General features: G+C 42.4%; 1 protein-coding gene across 1 annotated transcript in view; it reads right to left on the bottom strand.

Annotated features, from left to right (window-relative positions):
• Positions 1 to 9,002: 9,002 nt before the first annotated feature.
• The window catches only part of LOC310784704 (apoptosis-inducing factor 3-like), a gene marked incomplete at both ends in the record, with an annotated part of 50,162 nt that continues 41,620 nt past the window's right edge, over positions 9,003 to 17,544 (bottom strand). Inside the window, 6 exons of the mRNA XM_083645731.1 lie at positions 9,003 to 9,036; positions 12,923 to 13,027; positions 13,158 to 13,233; positions 14,898 to 14,996; positions 16,722 to 16,839; positions 16,966 to 17,042. Of these exons, the coding sequence (XP_083501857.1) occupies positions 9,003 to 9,036; positions 12,923 to 13,027; positions 13,158 to 13,233; positions 14,898 to 14,996; positions 16,722 to 16,839; positions 16,966 to 17,042 (509 nt within the window). The remainder of the gene's footprint in view (positions 9,037 to 12,922; positions 13,028 to 13,157; positions 13,234 to 14,897; positions 14,997 to 16,721; positions 16,840 to 16,965; positions 17,043 to 17,544) is intronic.

Here is a 17,544-nt window from a genome sequence, read left to right as displayed (position 1 = left end):
CAAACGGTAATGTATAAGAATGCAAAGAAATGTAACTGGCTCATTAAACTCGCAATGAGTTTAGGCTGGATGTTGATAGTGGTAATTAACACATGAATTACGGTATTAATTAATGCTAGGTGTTGACGAGGAATTCATTCATGATGACATAGGCACAGCCTACTTAATAGTAATTCATATGACTCAGTCTGTTCATCAAACATACCTTTCATTAGTTGATGATGCGGTAAGCATCAATTAATGCCGTAATTCATCATGAGTCATACATGAGTTAACCATAAATTAATGCACGTGTGCACCAGTATTTTTGTTTTACCCTTATTTATACAGGGGGAGTCACTGAGAGCAATGCTCTCTTTTTCAGGAGTGCCCTGTTCACCTTCACACCTGGAAAGCTGACCAGTACAACCACAGTCTGATCTGCTGGCCACTGATCAGCTCCACTGGAGCGGTTGGGGTTAAGGGCCTTGCTCAAGGGCACCTCATCAGTGGTGGTAATGAGGGAGGGGCAAGCGCTGCCTTTTCACTTTCCCCACGCAGATTTATCCTGCCGGTCCTGGGGATTGAACCGACAACCTTCCAGTCACAAGCTCGCTTCTCTAAGCTTTAAGCCACCACTGCCCAAAGTTGGTCTTGTAAAGTGTTACCAAATAAGGTCATATGCCAAATAAAGAAGAGAGCAGAGAGGACAAGTTGTAAGGTGTCTTTGTGTAATTACCGAATATATTACACAATAGATTTAAAAAAGAGGTGCCGATTATTTCTGCTTTGTGATTTGATGCAACCTTTACCGCTGCTGGAACATAGATGGCAGAAACGTCACGCTCCCTGAGTGAAGCAGCTGGCTCCCAAACGGACAAACCAATGAATGAAAACAAGGTCTTGTTGTGCCTGAGAACTTTATGCATGAAACATGTGAAACATAAAACAGAATTTTTGAAATGGCAAGTACATCCAATGTTATTTCTCCCCCTTGGCATCAGGGTTCATGTGATATGAAAGTTGTTTCTTACAAGATGATTGATCTTCATATCAAAACTACATAAATTATGAATTCCTTGGCCCAAAAAGTCCCAGAAACCATGTAGGCCTACTTTGCAGCAGGTCATTTCCAACACAGCCGATGGGAGCCATTTTGGATTTAGGGGTCTAAAAATATTGCCCACATTTTTACGAGGGGGATGGGTACTCAATTTGTTTTTTAACCTTCATAGATCTATGACAAATCCACTGAGATATTAACTAAGCTTTCCACAGTCACGGAATTGCTGGAGATGACCCAACTATAGCCTATTTCCCTCTGTTTTTTTTAATGGGCAATGACAAATTCTCCCAAGTCTATCTTTGATATTAAAGCTGTTACTCTTCTTTCCTCAATGTTTGATAATTATTTATTTTAATTATTTATTTATTTAATAAAACATTTAGGTACTGAGTAAGAAACATGTTCGCTAAGGTTTAGGTTCAAAACTGTTCATCATAAACATACAGCTGTAATGTAGATGCAATGCTCAGAGAGATGTGATATTACAGGAGATATGGAGGCTGTGAATGCTGGACTGATATATTGCTTTGCCAAAATAATGGGCCAATATATTGGCATTTAAATAAAAAGAAATGATACAGAGGATTCAGGAGTGGAGGTTGGTAAAGCCTGCAATTAAACCCTTCCATACTCTACCATTAGTTACCGTTTAGTCAAGATAAGAATTACATTCATAAAAAAGTGATAGGCAACTTTGCCCTACTCAGGAGCCACATTAGAAAAAAAATCTTTGCAAGAGCCACCATCTAAAAAAAGATCCCTTCCATTTATTTTCTTTTTTAGATTTGGATTTATTTAGTTAGTTAGTTAGTTATTTTTTACTTGGACTTAAAAGAGCAACAACTACCCATAAAGGAGCCACATGTGGCTCTATAGAGCCATGGGTTTAGTATCACTGGTGGTACATGCTGTTTTGTTTGTTTGTTTTTGTTTTTTACATATTACATACAGAATATCAGCACAAAATATCAGTTAGAGGCAGAGTGAATTTAAAAATATCAGAATTTACATTGCCTTCAAAAACCCATATCAGTCGAACTCTAGTACAGTAAAGTGAGGCATGCTGTTGATGAAAATAAGAGGTGTTGAGAAGAAAGAGACAAGAGAGGGGACCTATAAAGGTAACTGATGAGGTGTGACCCACATGGAAAGAATCTATATGAACATATATGCAACTATATGCAACCTACAGTATATGCAACCTATATGCAGCATATATGAGCATATAGGCCATATATATGCCGCATATAGGTTGCATATAGGCCAGATTTAGGTGCATATATGCGCATATAGGCCACATTTATGCCGCATATAGGTTGCATATAGGCCAGATTCAGGTGCATATAAGTGCATATACCGGGCATATAGGTCTCCTATAGCTTCTTTATATCCACATATAGGTACTATATGTGCACATACAGGGCATATATGTCTCCTATATAGCTTCTTTATATACACATAAAGGCCCTATATGTTCATAATACAGGTCATATAGGTCTCACTTCTTTATATCCACATATAGGCCATATATGTACACAATACAAGGTATATGCCTCCTATATAGGTCATTTACAAATCTGTTTGTATACACTGTGTCATAATCCATATATACCCAGCGAGCACAAAACGTTTTTTCAACGTTGATTTTTAGTTTAAATCTGGGTGATATTGGGTTTGAACGTCTAAGACCTAATTTCACCCTCTTTTCAACCGGCTAAAATGCGGTTACAACGTAAACGTGTAAAAAAACACAATTTGGTTCATCATATTGTTAAAACATTTGTTGTAGTTTGGAATAGAGACAATATTGATAGTGTGTGAATTGGCATTTTATTGTCTTTTATTGTGTAACTGAGAGTTGAAATCTGGTCTACACGAAAACTACATTTCAACGCATTTTATGTCACATGAAATATCATAAATATGGGACTATAGGCTATGTGGTGCCAGCAAAAAGCTTCCAGGACACAACTATGGTTAATAGTTTAGCGCAATACTATAAAATAATGAATTCAGTTCCTGCAGCAACGCGCATGCGCAAGTACTTACTAGCTGTGACTGACTAGACCAAAGCAAGTCTGCACCGGTCTGCACCAAGTGCGGAACGAGGTGCTCTGGGCACACTATGTTATTGTAACAGACTGTATACGAGGCTCTGTGTAGGCCTACCTCCTGAGTCTCTGGTGTTAAATGAAGTTAACCTCTGAAGCCGTACAGCCTACAGACTATAGATGCACACACACACACACAACATAATTTTAGTCTGTTACATAATATGACTCGTACGTGTGTATACCATCACATAAAATAACTTGTCCTCCCGATCGCTGACAATTGTGTAGTCTACGTTGTGTGCGAGAGAGTATATAATGTGCCCGGCTCTCTGCTTAGTATAAGAAAATGTATAGCTCAGCACGTAGAGCGCAGTGGCTTGAACCTTGGAGAATGGGGTTCGAATCCCATGTGTGCTGCTAAATTTTTAATTTAAGATCCTACATATAGGTACATATACTGTATGTACATATAGGTTTCCCATATATGGTGCATACATAAAATTGGCCGATTTCCTATATTATATGTACATATAGGTACATATATGTACCTATACATACATATAGGTACATATATGTATTTTATGTATGCACCATATATGGGAAAACTATATGTGGCCCTATATTAAAACATATAGGGTACATATAGATTCTTTCCATGTGGGGACGTAAAGACAGTGATAAAAAGGTAGGGAGACCGAGGGAAAGGGAAAAAAGCGCAGCATTTTTTTGTGAAGGTTTTCGTTGCGGCCTCTTTGTGTGCCGTTTGTTGAAGGCCCATTGTTCAAAGATTGGTGTGTTTTGTGGCCGGTGCCTATTTCAGCATCTCTGCCTCAAAGAGCTGAACACTCCCCCTTTGTTCTCCTAATCCCCCCCAAGCTATACTGACTGGGTCACACACGGGTACAATGGCCATTAAAGGAGAATTCCTGTTTTTTACACCCCGGACCTTATTTCCAGCTTAAAATATGATGTTTTACTCACCCAGAGAACTTTGGTTTCATTCTGATCGCCAAAAGGGATATTCAGGTCCGAGTAGAGTCCTGGAACTGGCCAAAACGGGCGAACGGGGCATACGTATTACACACTGCAAATAATGTATTTTCTGCAATTTAGCGGTTCATATCCTCATATATAACTCTCGCCCCAAGTCCCGTTGAAGTCTCCTGAGTTTCCTGCTGACTCCTTTGTCTACCTGGCTATTGTCTACCAGGAATCACCGTGCAATGGTGCAATTTCCCCGCGACTATCGACTTGTTTACAACAACGGATGAAGAGCTAATCGAAATTGAAGAGCAGCCGAGGAGAGAGAGGAACAACAGGCCATGGGACGAACAAGCACTGCACGGCCGAGAACAGAGGAGGATTGTTGGATTCTGTTGGATTCACAGACCCCGGATGAGGAAACCGAGGCTGCCTGAGGCAGCCCGGAGGAGACTAGACGGATAAACGTTCACGTTTATGAACGAGATATTATGAGGATATGAACCGCTACATTGCAGAAAATACGCTATTTGCAGTGTGTAATACGTATGGCCCGTTCGCACGTTTTGGCCAGTTCCAGAACCCTACTCGGACCTGAATATCTTTTTTGGTGATCAGAATGAAACCAGAGTTCTCTGGGTGAGTAAACCATATTTTAAGCTGGAAATAAGGTCCAGGGTGTAAAAAACAGGAATTCTCTTTAAGGTCACTTCTGTTTTTCCAGCAGCCACATTCAAGTAAAGAGCCACCAAAAGGAAGCTTACACCGCCCGTTTAATACTAACAGCGAAGGCATCTTAGCTGTGATGTCAACCTGAAGACATATATACACAGAATCAAAAAATAACAATAAATACAACCAAAGCAGAAAGCCCGAAAAGCTGTGTGCATCTGAGGTATGTGTTGTTTCAACTTTTGTGAATTTATAGTCATGATATTGTATCTATAGATTTGTGTACAGGGACATGATTTGTCAATTTCTTTCATGACACTCAGCACGACTTTCAAACACATTTATTTCAATTGGAAGTCACGTGCCGTGTGGCAGTGTGACAGGAAGTCACGTGCCGTGGCAGGTAGTGTGACAGGAAGTCACGTGCCGTGGCAGGTAGTGTGACAGGAAGTCACGTGCCGTGGCAGGTAGTGTGACAGGAAGTCATGTGCCGTGGCAGGTAGTGTGACAGGAAGTCATGTGCCGTGGCAGGTAGTGTGACAGGAAGTCATGTGCCGTGGCAGGTAGTGTGACAGGAAGTCACGTGCCGTGGCAGGTAGTGTGACAGGAAGTCACGTGCCATGTGGCAGTGTGACAGGAAGTAACGTGCCATGTGGCAGTGTGACAGGAAGTCATGTGCCGTGGCAGGTAGTGTGACATGAAGTCACGTGCCGTGGCAGGTAGTGTGACAGGAAGTCACGTGCCATGTGGCAGTGTGACAGGAAGTCACGTGCCGAGGCAGGTAGTGTGACATGAAGTCACGTGCCGTGGCAGGTAGTGTGACAGGAAGTCACGTGCCGTGGCAGGTAGTGTGACAGGAAGTCACGTGCCGAGGCAGGTAGTGTGACATGAAGTCACGTGCCATGGCAGGTAGTGTGACAGGAAGTCACGTGCGTGGCAGGTAGTGTGACAGGAAGTCACGTGCCGAGGCAGGTAGTGTGACATGAAGTCACGTGCCGAGGCAGGTAGTGTGACAGGAAGTCACGTGCCGAGGCAGGTAGTGTGACATGAAGTCACGTGCCATGGCAGGTAGTGTGACAGGAAGTCACGTGCCGTGGCAGGTAGTGTGACAGGAAGTCACGTGCCGAGGCAGGTAGTGTGACATGAAGTCACGTGCCATGGCAGGTAGTGTGACAGGAAGTCACGTGCCGTGGCAGGTAGTGTGACAGGAAGTCATGTGCTGAGGCAGGCAGTGTGACAGGAAGTCACGTGCCGTGGCAGGTAGTGTGACAGGAAGTCACGTGCTGAGGCAGGCAGTGTGACAGGAAGTCACGTGCCGAGGCAGGTAGTGTGACATGAAGTCACGTGCCATGGCAGGTAGTGTGACAGGAAGTCACGTGCCGAGGCAGGTAGTGTGACATGAAGTCACGTGCCATGGCAGGTAGTGTGACAGGAAGTCACGTGCGTGGCAGGTAGTGTGACATTAAGAAAAAAGGGAACAATGCTTGTTGGATGGCTTAATAAAAAGGTCATGGAGCTTCAGTGTGCGGACCTTCCCTTTTTTCTTATTGTACTGCTTTTTGGTTCCTGCACATGCTTTACATTTTCTGGATGTGCGCGACTGCTTCAATTACTTAGGTCATGTGACATTCAAATCAAACGGTGGCTGATCAGGGCGTTGGTTGTGGTCGGGGTGGCGGATGGGCATATGCATTCGATTCCCAATGTTAAAGCCACATTTAAATTTGTAAGGAACGTTTTTCTTATTTAACATGACCAAACCATTTCTATGATTGACCAAGTTGTTTTTGTTGCCTAAACATAACCAATCAATTTCTGGCAGAGCAACGTTTTCAAATTTGTGGTGGAGGCACATTTTCCCATAATGTACACGAATCTATAGATTACATGTTCGTGACTATTTCACATATTTTTGTGAGACCGTGTTGGTTGTTTGGACCTTCTGCCTCTTGCCCAACTTGCCCAGCCCAGATAGATGCAGGGGTCAAGTCCCCCTCATGTGAACGCTTACTGTATGGCATACACAACCTGTATCAGTAGACTGTAAGTACTGTAAACACAAGGGGCTCTATCTTCCCAAAAGCGCTAATTTAGCGTTTGCGCTCGTTTAACGCCGTGCGCAATGCAAATTGGGGGCGGACACAAGCGCATGCCTGTGATAATTGTACTGGGCATTGGCTGCCACAAGCCAAAGTAGGCGTTTCAGAGCTAAAATGTGGTGATAGATGGCATTATGCTATCGTCAGCAGCGTGCAATTACTTTGCGCTAAGAGCTTTGAAAAGGACCTCTTACGCGCAAATACCTCTCTGCGCTGGGTGCGCTGCACGGAGATTACGGCTGTGCCCCCAGCACAGAGAGGTATTTGCGCAGTGGAAAGTGGAATTCCTTTTGGATATGTCATTACACACAGCCTTGCCACGCCAAGACATCAAATTATGCTACTAAAATTGGGTATTAGCAGATAATTCAGTAAGGCAATCGAATATAACTCACTGAGAAACCTTTATCACATCGCAAAGAGGGAAATTAATTGAGAAAACTTGTTGGACAATGGAAATAGGCTATTTAGCTTCATAAGCCGAAGGGTCGTTGGCACGACAGACGATCTGTCAATAAGCTCTCTCTGTCCTCGCACGAGTGAGTACACTGTATTACGCATGGAGAGAATTACAGCATATTGCATTCCTCGCGCAAACAGCCATTGCGAGACGGGAATCTGATTGGTTTTGATTGACGTAATGCCCAGCCTTGCCTGGCCACGCCTGTGAATAATTCAGGTAGTTAAGACCGCCCAAATCCCATTTGCGCAGGCATTTTGGGGCGCAGATGATTTTGGCACGGCTCTAATTTGCGCTTGCGACACGTGCCGTGAACCTTTCTGCATCCCGGCCGAGAATTGCATCCCCAACATTTTTCGGGGCTGTTTTAACTTAGAAATCAGGGAGATCACGTCTACCAGACAATTATATTACTTTTAAACAGTTACATGTCTGTATAAATCATTACAAGTATGCTCCCGTGAGGTGGGGATGCTTTTTTTTGCTGCTCGGCTGGGGAGCAAAACTCGGCAGAACACCTGGCAGACGGCGCAGGGTGGAATGCTATCTTCGGTGCCTTAAAGTCGAACTGAACCTGTTCGTCACGTGCATATGAGTCCGTTTCAGACTGAAAACATAGTTTGTCTAAGATGACAGGTTGAGAGGCGGGTCATAGTATCATGTCGATGATTTTATTTGACAATTCTGGGGACTGGATTGGGCTTTGGCCAATCCTGGCGTGTTCCGCCTCCAAATCGAGTGGGATTCAGTGTGTTGTGGCGCTCCCCTCGGGAAGAGCCTGGTGACGCGAGGTTAGTGGCTGAGTGGAGCTCAGCGAGCCGCAGGCAGCCAGCTGCCTTCGTGTTGTCGAGCGGAGAGTGCAGCACGTCGGCCTGGAATCTCCTAAGTGCGACCCCTGACAACCAAGCTCTCGGATGCGCGCGCCATTATCACTGCTGTAAATACGATATCCCTGGAATGCACGTTTTAACAAGCCAGTTACATTTCTTTGCATTCTTAGAGATTATAGTTTTTGTTCATGTTTCTAACAATTGGTCAAGTTAGTAGTTAGTTTATGGGATAGGAATTCTGCCAGATGACAGGCACTAGGCGCCATTTTCTACTTCATTTGGAAGAGAAAATTATCCTGAAATGAAGATTTGATTGACAGCTGCATGTCGTGATATGATTGGTTGAAATGGGGTAGAAATTTGATAGTACTAGGTGACGTCAGCAAACTGTACATTACTGTTATCAATGAAATCATGAAAAATGAACTTTTGATGTGAAAAAGTGTGAAAAACTAAAGAAATTAGATTGTTGTGATTTGTTTTGCATACATTATTAAATAGGTGCACTGCATACCCAGCTATTTGAACTAAAAGAAAAGAAAAGTCATTTTTGGGGTTCAGCTCGACTTTAAGGCACGCGCAAACAGGTGTGCAAGCGCTATTAGGGGATAGCGCCTGTCGGAAGATAGAGCCCAGGTTTGTACTGCAGATTGTGCTGTTGTACAGTACACTGTTTTCCATCGGTGATATCTTTCTCTTCCAAATGGAGTACTGTGATCAAACGCCTCCAAATGCCTCGTGCTCTTTGGACGACAGAATGATGAGAGTGGTGCTGATGGAGGGACAGATGGACATTCTGACTGTATGTCGATGTTGTGATGATGAAGATGTGGCCAGTGGATGACTGCATGGAGAAATGGCTTAGGACAGCATCAGCCAGTTCAGGTCATCTGATCTGGAAGGTGAAGGAAGATGTCGGTTTTATTAATCTCATGTTTTTATATAAATTTGTAGATATGTGACTCAAGTCGTTTTGGTCAAAGTCTCAAGCAAGTCCCAAGTCATTTTGTCTTGGCAAGTCCATTTGAGTCCTTAGTTAAGGCAAGTCAAGTCCCAAGTGAAGTCATTTTTTTCCCAGCAGTTCATCTTTTTCCTTCACATGTGACATTTTTGAATCTGAAAGTGATGATTCTTGGCACAGTGGCCATAATGATGACGATCTGATCTGATTCATAGACTGTATATCAGACTGTGTGTGTAATGTATATAACCACCAGAAATATTAAATAGTCTAGAGCAGGAGGGTGTAACAACTAACAACTGTTTCTCGTTGGAGGGAAAAAAAGTCACTTAGCGAGGAGCTTGACTGAGAGGGTGGTCATCCAATCATGACAATGGCTGGATTTCCCAAAAGCTTCTTAGCGCTAAGAAGCTTCTTTAACCCTTCTTAAGGCCCCCTTAAGAAGCAAACGCGTTTCCCAATTGCTTCTTAGCCTAAGATGATCTTTCGTTATGAAGGCATGCGTTTCCCAAAAGCTTCTTAGCGCTAAGAAGCTTCTTTGACCCTTCTTAAGGCTCCCGTAAGGCTTCTTACGGGAGCCTTAAGAAGGGTCAAAGAAGCTTCTTAGCGCTAAGAAGCTTTTGGGAAACGCATGCCTTCGTAAAGAAGCAATTGGGAAACGCGTTTGCTTCTTAAGGGGGCCTTAAGAAGGGTTGAATTAGCTTCTTAGCGCAAAGAAGCTTTTGGGAAACCCAGCCAATGGCTGGGTTTCCCAAAAGCTTCTTTGCGCTAAGAAGCTAATTCAACCCTTCTTAAGGCCCCCTTAAGAAGCAAACGCGTTTCCCAATTGCTTCTTTACGAAGGCATGCGTTTCCCAAAAGCTTCTTAGCGCTAAGAAGCTTCTTTGACCCTTCTTAAGGCTCCCGTAAGAAGCCAACGAAGCCAACGCGTTTCCCGATTGCTTCTTAGCCTAAAATTATCTTCCAATTATCCTCCGTTAAGAAGGCTGCGTTTCCCAAAAGCTTCTTAGCGCTAAGATGATCTTTCGTTAAGAAGGTTTTGTAAGAAGGGTCTGGAGCCTTCTTAACACCTTCTTAATGACAAAACACTGGCAGATCCAGCCGCGTCAGGCAAAAGGAGATACTTGTGTCCACTGTTCCTCTTGTGTTTTTCCCTTTTTCCTTTCTTTCATGTACCCTTTAGTGTTTAAAATTAGGGAACACTTGAAAATCTCCCCTGTATGTATGGTTACTTGTGTTTTAAATGTTTTACCGTAGGCTATATTCCTCTAATCAGAATGGATTCCTTTTATAATGTTGTGGATTTATATAGCACCTTTCACAGAACCCAAGGTCGCTTAAATTCTGTAGTGTTTCTCTGTTTTGTTGTATGCTGTGTATATAAAGCAATTTGAACTGCAGTCCATGTCTGAAATAAATAATGTTTAATAAAGTTTAACATGACCATGATTAGGTGTTAACAGTGTTTCTCAACCACTGAGTCGTGGCCCACTGCTGGGCTCAGAGTGCCATCAAGTGAGCCGGTCCAGTTAAGATGCTTCTTAAGAGCCTTCTATTTTTTTTATTTTTCTCGACTGTTAAGAAGGCGTTTGGGAAACACTTCTTTGGAGCCTTCTTAACTCCTTAAGAAGCTTCTTAACTCCTTAAGAAGCTTCTTAACTCTTAAGAAGCTTCTTTGTTGGGAAACTCAGCCAATGTCATTCCCACGTGTGCTGGCAAACCAGGTAATGTTACACAGACACCTGTAATATGAACATTGACAACAGTAACATTGTAATATGTTATATTTAAACTGAAAACATAACATTAACACAAACAATTGTAATCATCATGTCTCAAGTCAAGTCACAAATCTTCATCTTCCAAGTCAAAGTCGAGTCTCAAGTCATTTATTTTCTGCGAAGTCAAGTTGCAAGTATTCAAAACAGTGGCTCGAGGTCAACTCACAGTGACTCAAGTCCACATCTGTGTAAATGTGTGTCCTTTGGTGCACTTTGTGCTGAAAGGTGTCTATTAAAAGTGTTGTACTGTATGTTTGATTTGATGTCTGTCTAACTTCCCTCCTTTTTAAGTGTCCTGTCTTTTCCTTCCTTCATCTCTCTACGAATATATCCAGATTGAATGAAAGACTACAGAGGCTGATGAGAGGCTACAATCATTCAAACATGGAGAGAGAGTAAGAAAGGGGCATAAAAACAGAGGGACGTTACGTACTAAGCCAAACATGGAGAGACAATAAGAAAGGGACATACAAACAGATGGGACGTTATGTACTGAGCCAAACATGGAGAGACAGTAAGAAAGGGACATACAAACAGATGGGACGTTATGTACTAAGCCAAACATGGAGAGACAATAAGAAAGGGACATACAAACAGATGGGACGTTATGTACTGAGCCAAACATGGAGAGACAGTAAGAAAGGGACATACAAACAGATGGGACGTTATGTACTGAGCCAAACATGGAGAGACAGTAAGAAAGGGACATAAAAACAGATGGGACGTTATGTACTGAGCCAAACATGGAGAGACAGTAAGAAAGGGACATAAAAACAGATGGGACGTTATGTACTGAGCCAAACATGGAGAGACAGTAAGAAAGGGACATAAAAACAGATGGGACGTTATGTACTGAGCCAAACATGGAGAGACAGTAAGAAAGGGGCATAAAAACAGAGGGACGTTACGTACTGAGCCAAACATGGAGAGACAATAAGAAAGGGACATACAAACAGATGGGACGTTATGTACTGAGCCAAACATGGAGAGACAGTAAGAAAGGGACATAAAAACAGATGGGACGTTATGTAGCCTACTGAGCCAAACATGGAGAGACAATAAGAAAGGGGCATAAAAACAGAGGGATGTTACGTACTGAGCCAAACATGCAGAGACAATAAGAAAGGGGCATAAAAACAGAGGGATGTTACGTACTGAGCCAAACATGGAGAGACAATAAGAAAGGGGCATAAAAACAGAGGGATGTTACGTACTGAGCCAAACATGGAGAGACAGTAAGAAAGGGGCATAAAAACAGAGGGATGTTACGTACTGAGCCAAACATGGAGAGACAGTAAGAAAGGGGCATAAAAACAGAGGGACGTTACGTACTGAGCCAAACATGGAGAGACAGTAAGAAAGGGACATAAAAACAGAGGGATGTTACGTACTGAACCAAACATGGAGAGACAGTAAGAAAGGGGCATAAAAACAGAGGGATGTTACGTACTGAGCCAAACATGGAGAGACAGTAAGAAAGGGGCGTAAAAACAGAGGGATGTTACGTACTGAGCCAAACATGGAGAGACAGTAAGAAAGGGGCATAAAAACAGAGGGATGTTATGTACTGAGCCAAACATGGAGAGACAGTAAGAAAGGGGCATAAAAACAGAGGGACGTTACGTACTGAGCCAAACATGGAGAGACAGTAAGAAAGGGACATAAAAACAGAGGGATGTTACGTACTGAACCAAACATGGAGAGACAGTAAGAAAGGGGCATAAAAACAGAGGGATGTTACGTACTGAGCCAAACATGGAGAGACAGTAAGAAAGGGGCATAAAAACAGAGGGATGTTACGTACTGAGCCAAACATGGAGAGACAGTAAGAAAGGGGCATAAAAACAGAGGGATGTTATGTACTGAGCCAAACATGGAGAGACAATAAGAAAGGGGCATAAAAACAGAGGGATGTTACGTACTGAGCCAAACATGGAGAGACAATAAGAAAGGGGCATAAAAACAGAGGGATGTTACGTACTGAGCCAAACATGGAGAGACAGTAAGAAAGGGGCATAAAAACAGAGGGACGTTACGTACTGAGCCTCTTTCTTTGTAATGACCTTCCCTGCTGCAAGCCTCTCAGCCACTGCAGACACTGCCGGGTCATAGTCGAGGCTCACTGCTGCTATGACCTCATCATGCCTATAAACAAGGATTAAATAAAGACCATTAAAACCGTAAGTAGATCAATGTTATGGTCAAGATTTTGTTTTAAGTCAACATTGTGAAAAATGTTATGAGATTTATTTACAGATGATTGTTCTCAACTTACTTGATATATAATGCCAGGAACTTCTGATCCTCAACTTTTCCTTTCATTACAATCTCGGTGTATCCCTCCCCACAGCCTGCGTTCACCCACAACAGAAACATGGAATATATATGGAGAAAAAAACACACAACTGACAAGCATGGGCTTCCAATGCAAAATACCCTATTTTCTTATGTGCTGTGTGGGCCTGGTCTATTGGACGAATCAGCGTGACATCACAACACCCGGATATGCCACACGGAACCGCAGCAGGTGAACTAAATTAGTATGAGTTCTTCTTGTTTTGGGTCTGTTGCTAGGCAGAGCGAAACGGTTTACGGCCATAGCAACAGACCCAAAACAGCTTTCCTCGCCACTTCAAGGGGCTTTCTGCTCTCGTGAACATCTCTCGTTATTTTCTAACAGTTTGTTTGGAAGTAATTTTTTATATTATTCTTTAATATTGGATGGATCCTTTATCTCACCCTGTTGTATGTTTGCTTTCGACATCACTATAGAAGAGGTAATACAACTTACATGGAATAATAACAATTGCCACAATTTTACATCACTCCATCCGTGGCTGTACCCCATGCCCCCGGACCCCCCTAAGGGGTGTGTGGACCCCCTGCCAAATGTCCCCTCCACTTTACAAACCAAACCTACACCCTTGAATGGGAGCTATAGTGTGCGGACCTTCCGTTCTTGAATGTTGACCTCTTCTGGCCCTGCACCCTGCCTTGAAGGTTTGTGGATGCGCGCAACTGCTGTTATCCATTTGTTATTGCTTTGATACGTTTACATACTATATCGCACACCATCGGTGCTGATTAAGGCTTTAAAATGAAATATCGGCATCCGCCTGAAATGAACATTTCTGCCAATATGACTGAGAGAATGATGCTTTAAATATCCCCAAATGCCCAATGCTTGACTAAATGCTTGAATGAATGTTTGAAAGAAAATGTTACATAAATAAAAAATATGGCATGTTTTATATAACCTAAGCTGAAGTAGTTTCTTATTTGACCCAGTGATTTGAAAAGCATTGTATTTATGCCTACATCTGCCAGTGCGTCATCACGATAAGAGGCATAATGATGTGTTCATTCCACTACAGTGTTTCCCAAACTATGGGTCGGGGCCCAATTTGGGTCGCGGACCCGTGGGGGGTGGGTCGCCAACTGGTCGTCATGATAACTCATTACCGTATGTTTTTTGTGAGTTTGGGTCGCAGGGACAAAATTTATCTTTTGGGTCCCAAGATGAAAAGGTTTGGGAACCCCTCAGAGACTGTTCTCATATATCGGTATCAGCAATCGGCCAAAAGAGTTGGAAAATTTTGGCATAACGGCAAAATAAAATACATTTACATTACATTACATTTCGTCATTTGGCAGACGCTTTTATCCAAAGCGACTTACAATAACACACTTTTTGTCAGCAATAGAGCAATCAACTATGGAGCACAGTCTATGACAACTACAAATCCTGAAGGAACAGTGGTACGAGTTTAGTTTAGGATTTTTTTTTTTTTTTTTTTTACAATACAATATCGTGCATCCCCACATGCCTTTTCCCAATATCTTCAACACAAGTAACAATATATTGTACATCCTCTTATCCCAGATGTAATCATGAATTCGTTTTCAAAAGTGTGTGTGTGTGTGTGTGTGTGTGTGTGTGTGTGTGTGTGTGTGTGTGTGAGTGTGTGTGTGTGTGTGTGCGCGTGCGTGCGTGCATGCGCTTGGAGATGCCCACCTGCATATCGCATGGTTTTACCCAATAGGACGGTCCAGTAGAAAGGAACTGCAGTGAGTTCAGTTGGTTTATGCAGCATATTGAGGGCTGCTACCCTCCCTGAACAACAATAAACAAGACACAGAGTCTAATAAGCAAGTTAGGTATGCAGTTTGTGAATGAAGGGTTACATTAGCTTCAGACATGGGCACACATGAGGCTGATGACATCACTGATGACATCACCTCACCAGTGAAAGAAATCTAAAAAAAACCCGATATGAAACATAAAGTACAGTGTATCTAACCTTAACCCTACATATAGCACCAAATTGTTATTTATCAAATCTGCCTATTCACTGCATTACATACCCAGTATACTGCATTTGCTGCTCTTTTGCTTCTACAGATGGACTTTAGCAGTTGATTGCTAGTTACCATGTGCTTCTACAGATGGACTTTAGCAGTTGATTGCTAGTTACCATGTGCTTCTACAGATGGACTTTAGCGGTTGATTGCTAGTTACCATGTGCTTCTACAGATGGACTTTAGCGGTTGATTGCTAGTTACCATGTGCTTCTACAGATGGACTTTAGCGGTTGATTGCTAGTTACCATGTGCTTCTACAGATGGACTTTAGCGGTTGATTGCTAGTTACCATGTGCTTCTACAGATGGACTTTAGCGGTTGATTGCTAGTTACCATGTGCTTCTACAGATGGACTTTAGCGGTTGATTGCTAGTTACCCTCTGCTTCTACAGATGGACTTTAGCAGTTGATTGTTAGTTACCATGTGCTTCTACAGATGGACTTTAGCAGTTGATTGTTAGTTACCATGTGCTTCTACAGATGGACTTTAGCAGTTGATTGTTAGTTACCATGTGCTTCTACAGATGGACTTTAGCAGTTGATTGCTAGTTACCATGTGCTTCTACAGATGGACTTTAGCAGTTGATTGTTAGTTACAATGTGCTTCTACAGATGGACTTTAGCAGTTGATTGTTAGTTACCATGTGCTTCTACAGATGGACTTTAGCAGTTGATTGCTAGTTACCATGTGCTTCTACAGATGGACTTTAGCGGTTGATTGTTAGTTACCATGTGCTTCTACAGATGGACTTTAGCGGTTGATTGCTAGTTACCATGTGCTTCTACAGATGGACTTTAGCAGTTGATTGCTAGTTACCATGTGCTTCTACAGATGGACTTTAGCAGTTGATTGTTAGTTACCATGTGCTTCTACAGATGGACTTTAGCAGTTGATTGTTAGTTACCATGTGCTTCTACAGATGGACTTCAGCAGTTGATTGCTAGTTACCATGTGCTTCTACAGATGGACTTTAGCGGTTGATTGTCAGTTACCATGTGCTTCTACAGATGGACTTTAGTGGTTGATTGCTAGTTACCATGTGCTTCTACAGATGGACTTTAGCAGTTGATTGTTAGTTACCATGTGCTTCTACAGATGGACTTTAGCAGTTGATTGTTAGTTACCATGTGCTTCTACAGATGGACTTTAGTGGTTGATTGTTAGTTACCATGTGCTTCTACAGATGGACTTTAGCAGTTGATTGTTAGTTACCACGTGCTTCTACAGATGGACTTTAGCGGTTGTTTGTTAGTTACCATGTGCTTCTACAGACGGACTTTAGCAGTTGATTGTTAGTTACCACGTGCTTCTACAGATGGACTTTAGCAGTTGATTGCTAGTTACAATGTGCTTCTACAGATGGACCTTAGCAGTTGATTGCTAGTTACAATGTGCTTCTACAGATGGAGTTTAGCAGTTGATTGCTAGTTACAATGTGCTTCTACAGATGGAGTTTAGCAGTTGATTGCTAGTTACCCTGTGCTTGCGCCATCTGCCAGTGTCCGATATTGACTAGCTGGTTTTTGGCTATTGCCAGGGGGAAGATGGCCAGGTCCCCCCCACAGAACACCTCAGGGACGTTGGTGTGCATGTACTGCAGAAGGAAGACACAGCCAAAAGCCACTCTTTAGGATGAACCATAAGGCGAAATCCTGAGAGTGAAGGGACATACAGTAAAAAGATCCAGATAGCCATAAGGTAAAGCAAGTTACTGGCTCACCTTATCGACTATAACGAAGCTCTTTGAGTCCATCTGTATTTTACTGCCCTGAAGAAACTCTGAGTTAGGAAGGACACCTGCAGGGGAGGAGAAGGACGAGGAAGAGAAAGAAGAGGAAATGTAGTTGAATAAATATTGGACAAATTAGGTGGTGTTATTGAGTTGATTCGCTCATCTCGGTCATTTGTCCACAACAGTAGGCTACCTCTGACTCACCAAGACTGTTCTTCAGTGTATAGTGTGTCATCAAGTACAGTAATATAATACAACTATAAAATCTATTTTATATCAAGCTTAAATGAGGCTCCCGCACACATCTATTTGCAAATGTAAATTTATTGCAAAATTTTGTTCTAAGCAGCAAACATGTAAATGATACCACCAAAGCAAGATTTTCGATGTTCTGTGGGAGCCTTATGTATTTATGTTACACTTTTTTCTCCCAGCACCCAAGACTGAAATTATCACATGTGCAAACTTTATTTGATTATATAAATCAAGCTTGTAATAGCTTCTGCTGCCGATTCACAACTCAATCCCAATTACAGGCATTTTTGTTAGTCTGAAGTTGTAATCCAC

The sequence above is a fragment of the Poromitra crassiceps genome (assembly GCF_964638095.1).
Source record: "Poromitra crassiceps genome assembly, chromosome: 1".
NCBI lineage: Eukaryota > Metazoa > Chordata > Actinopteri > Beryciformes > Melamphaidae > Poromitra > Poromitra crassiceps.
Note: the sequence above shows the minus strand (reverse complement) of the source record. Positions and strands in the feature narration are given on the sequence as shown.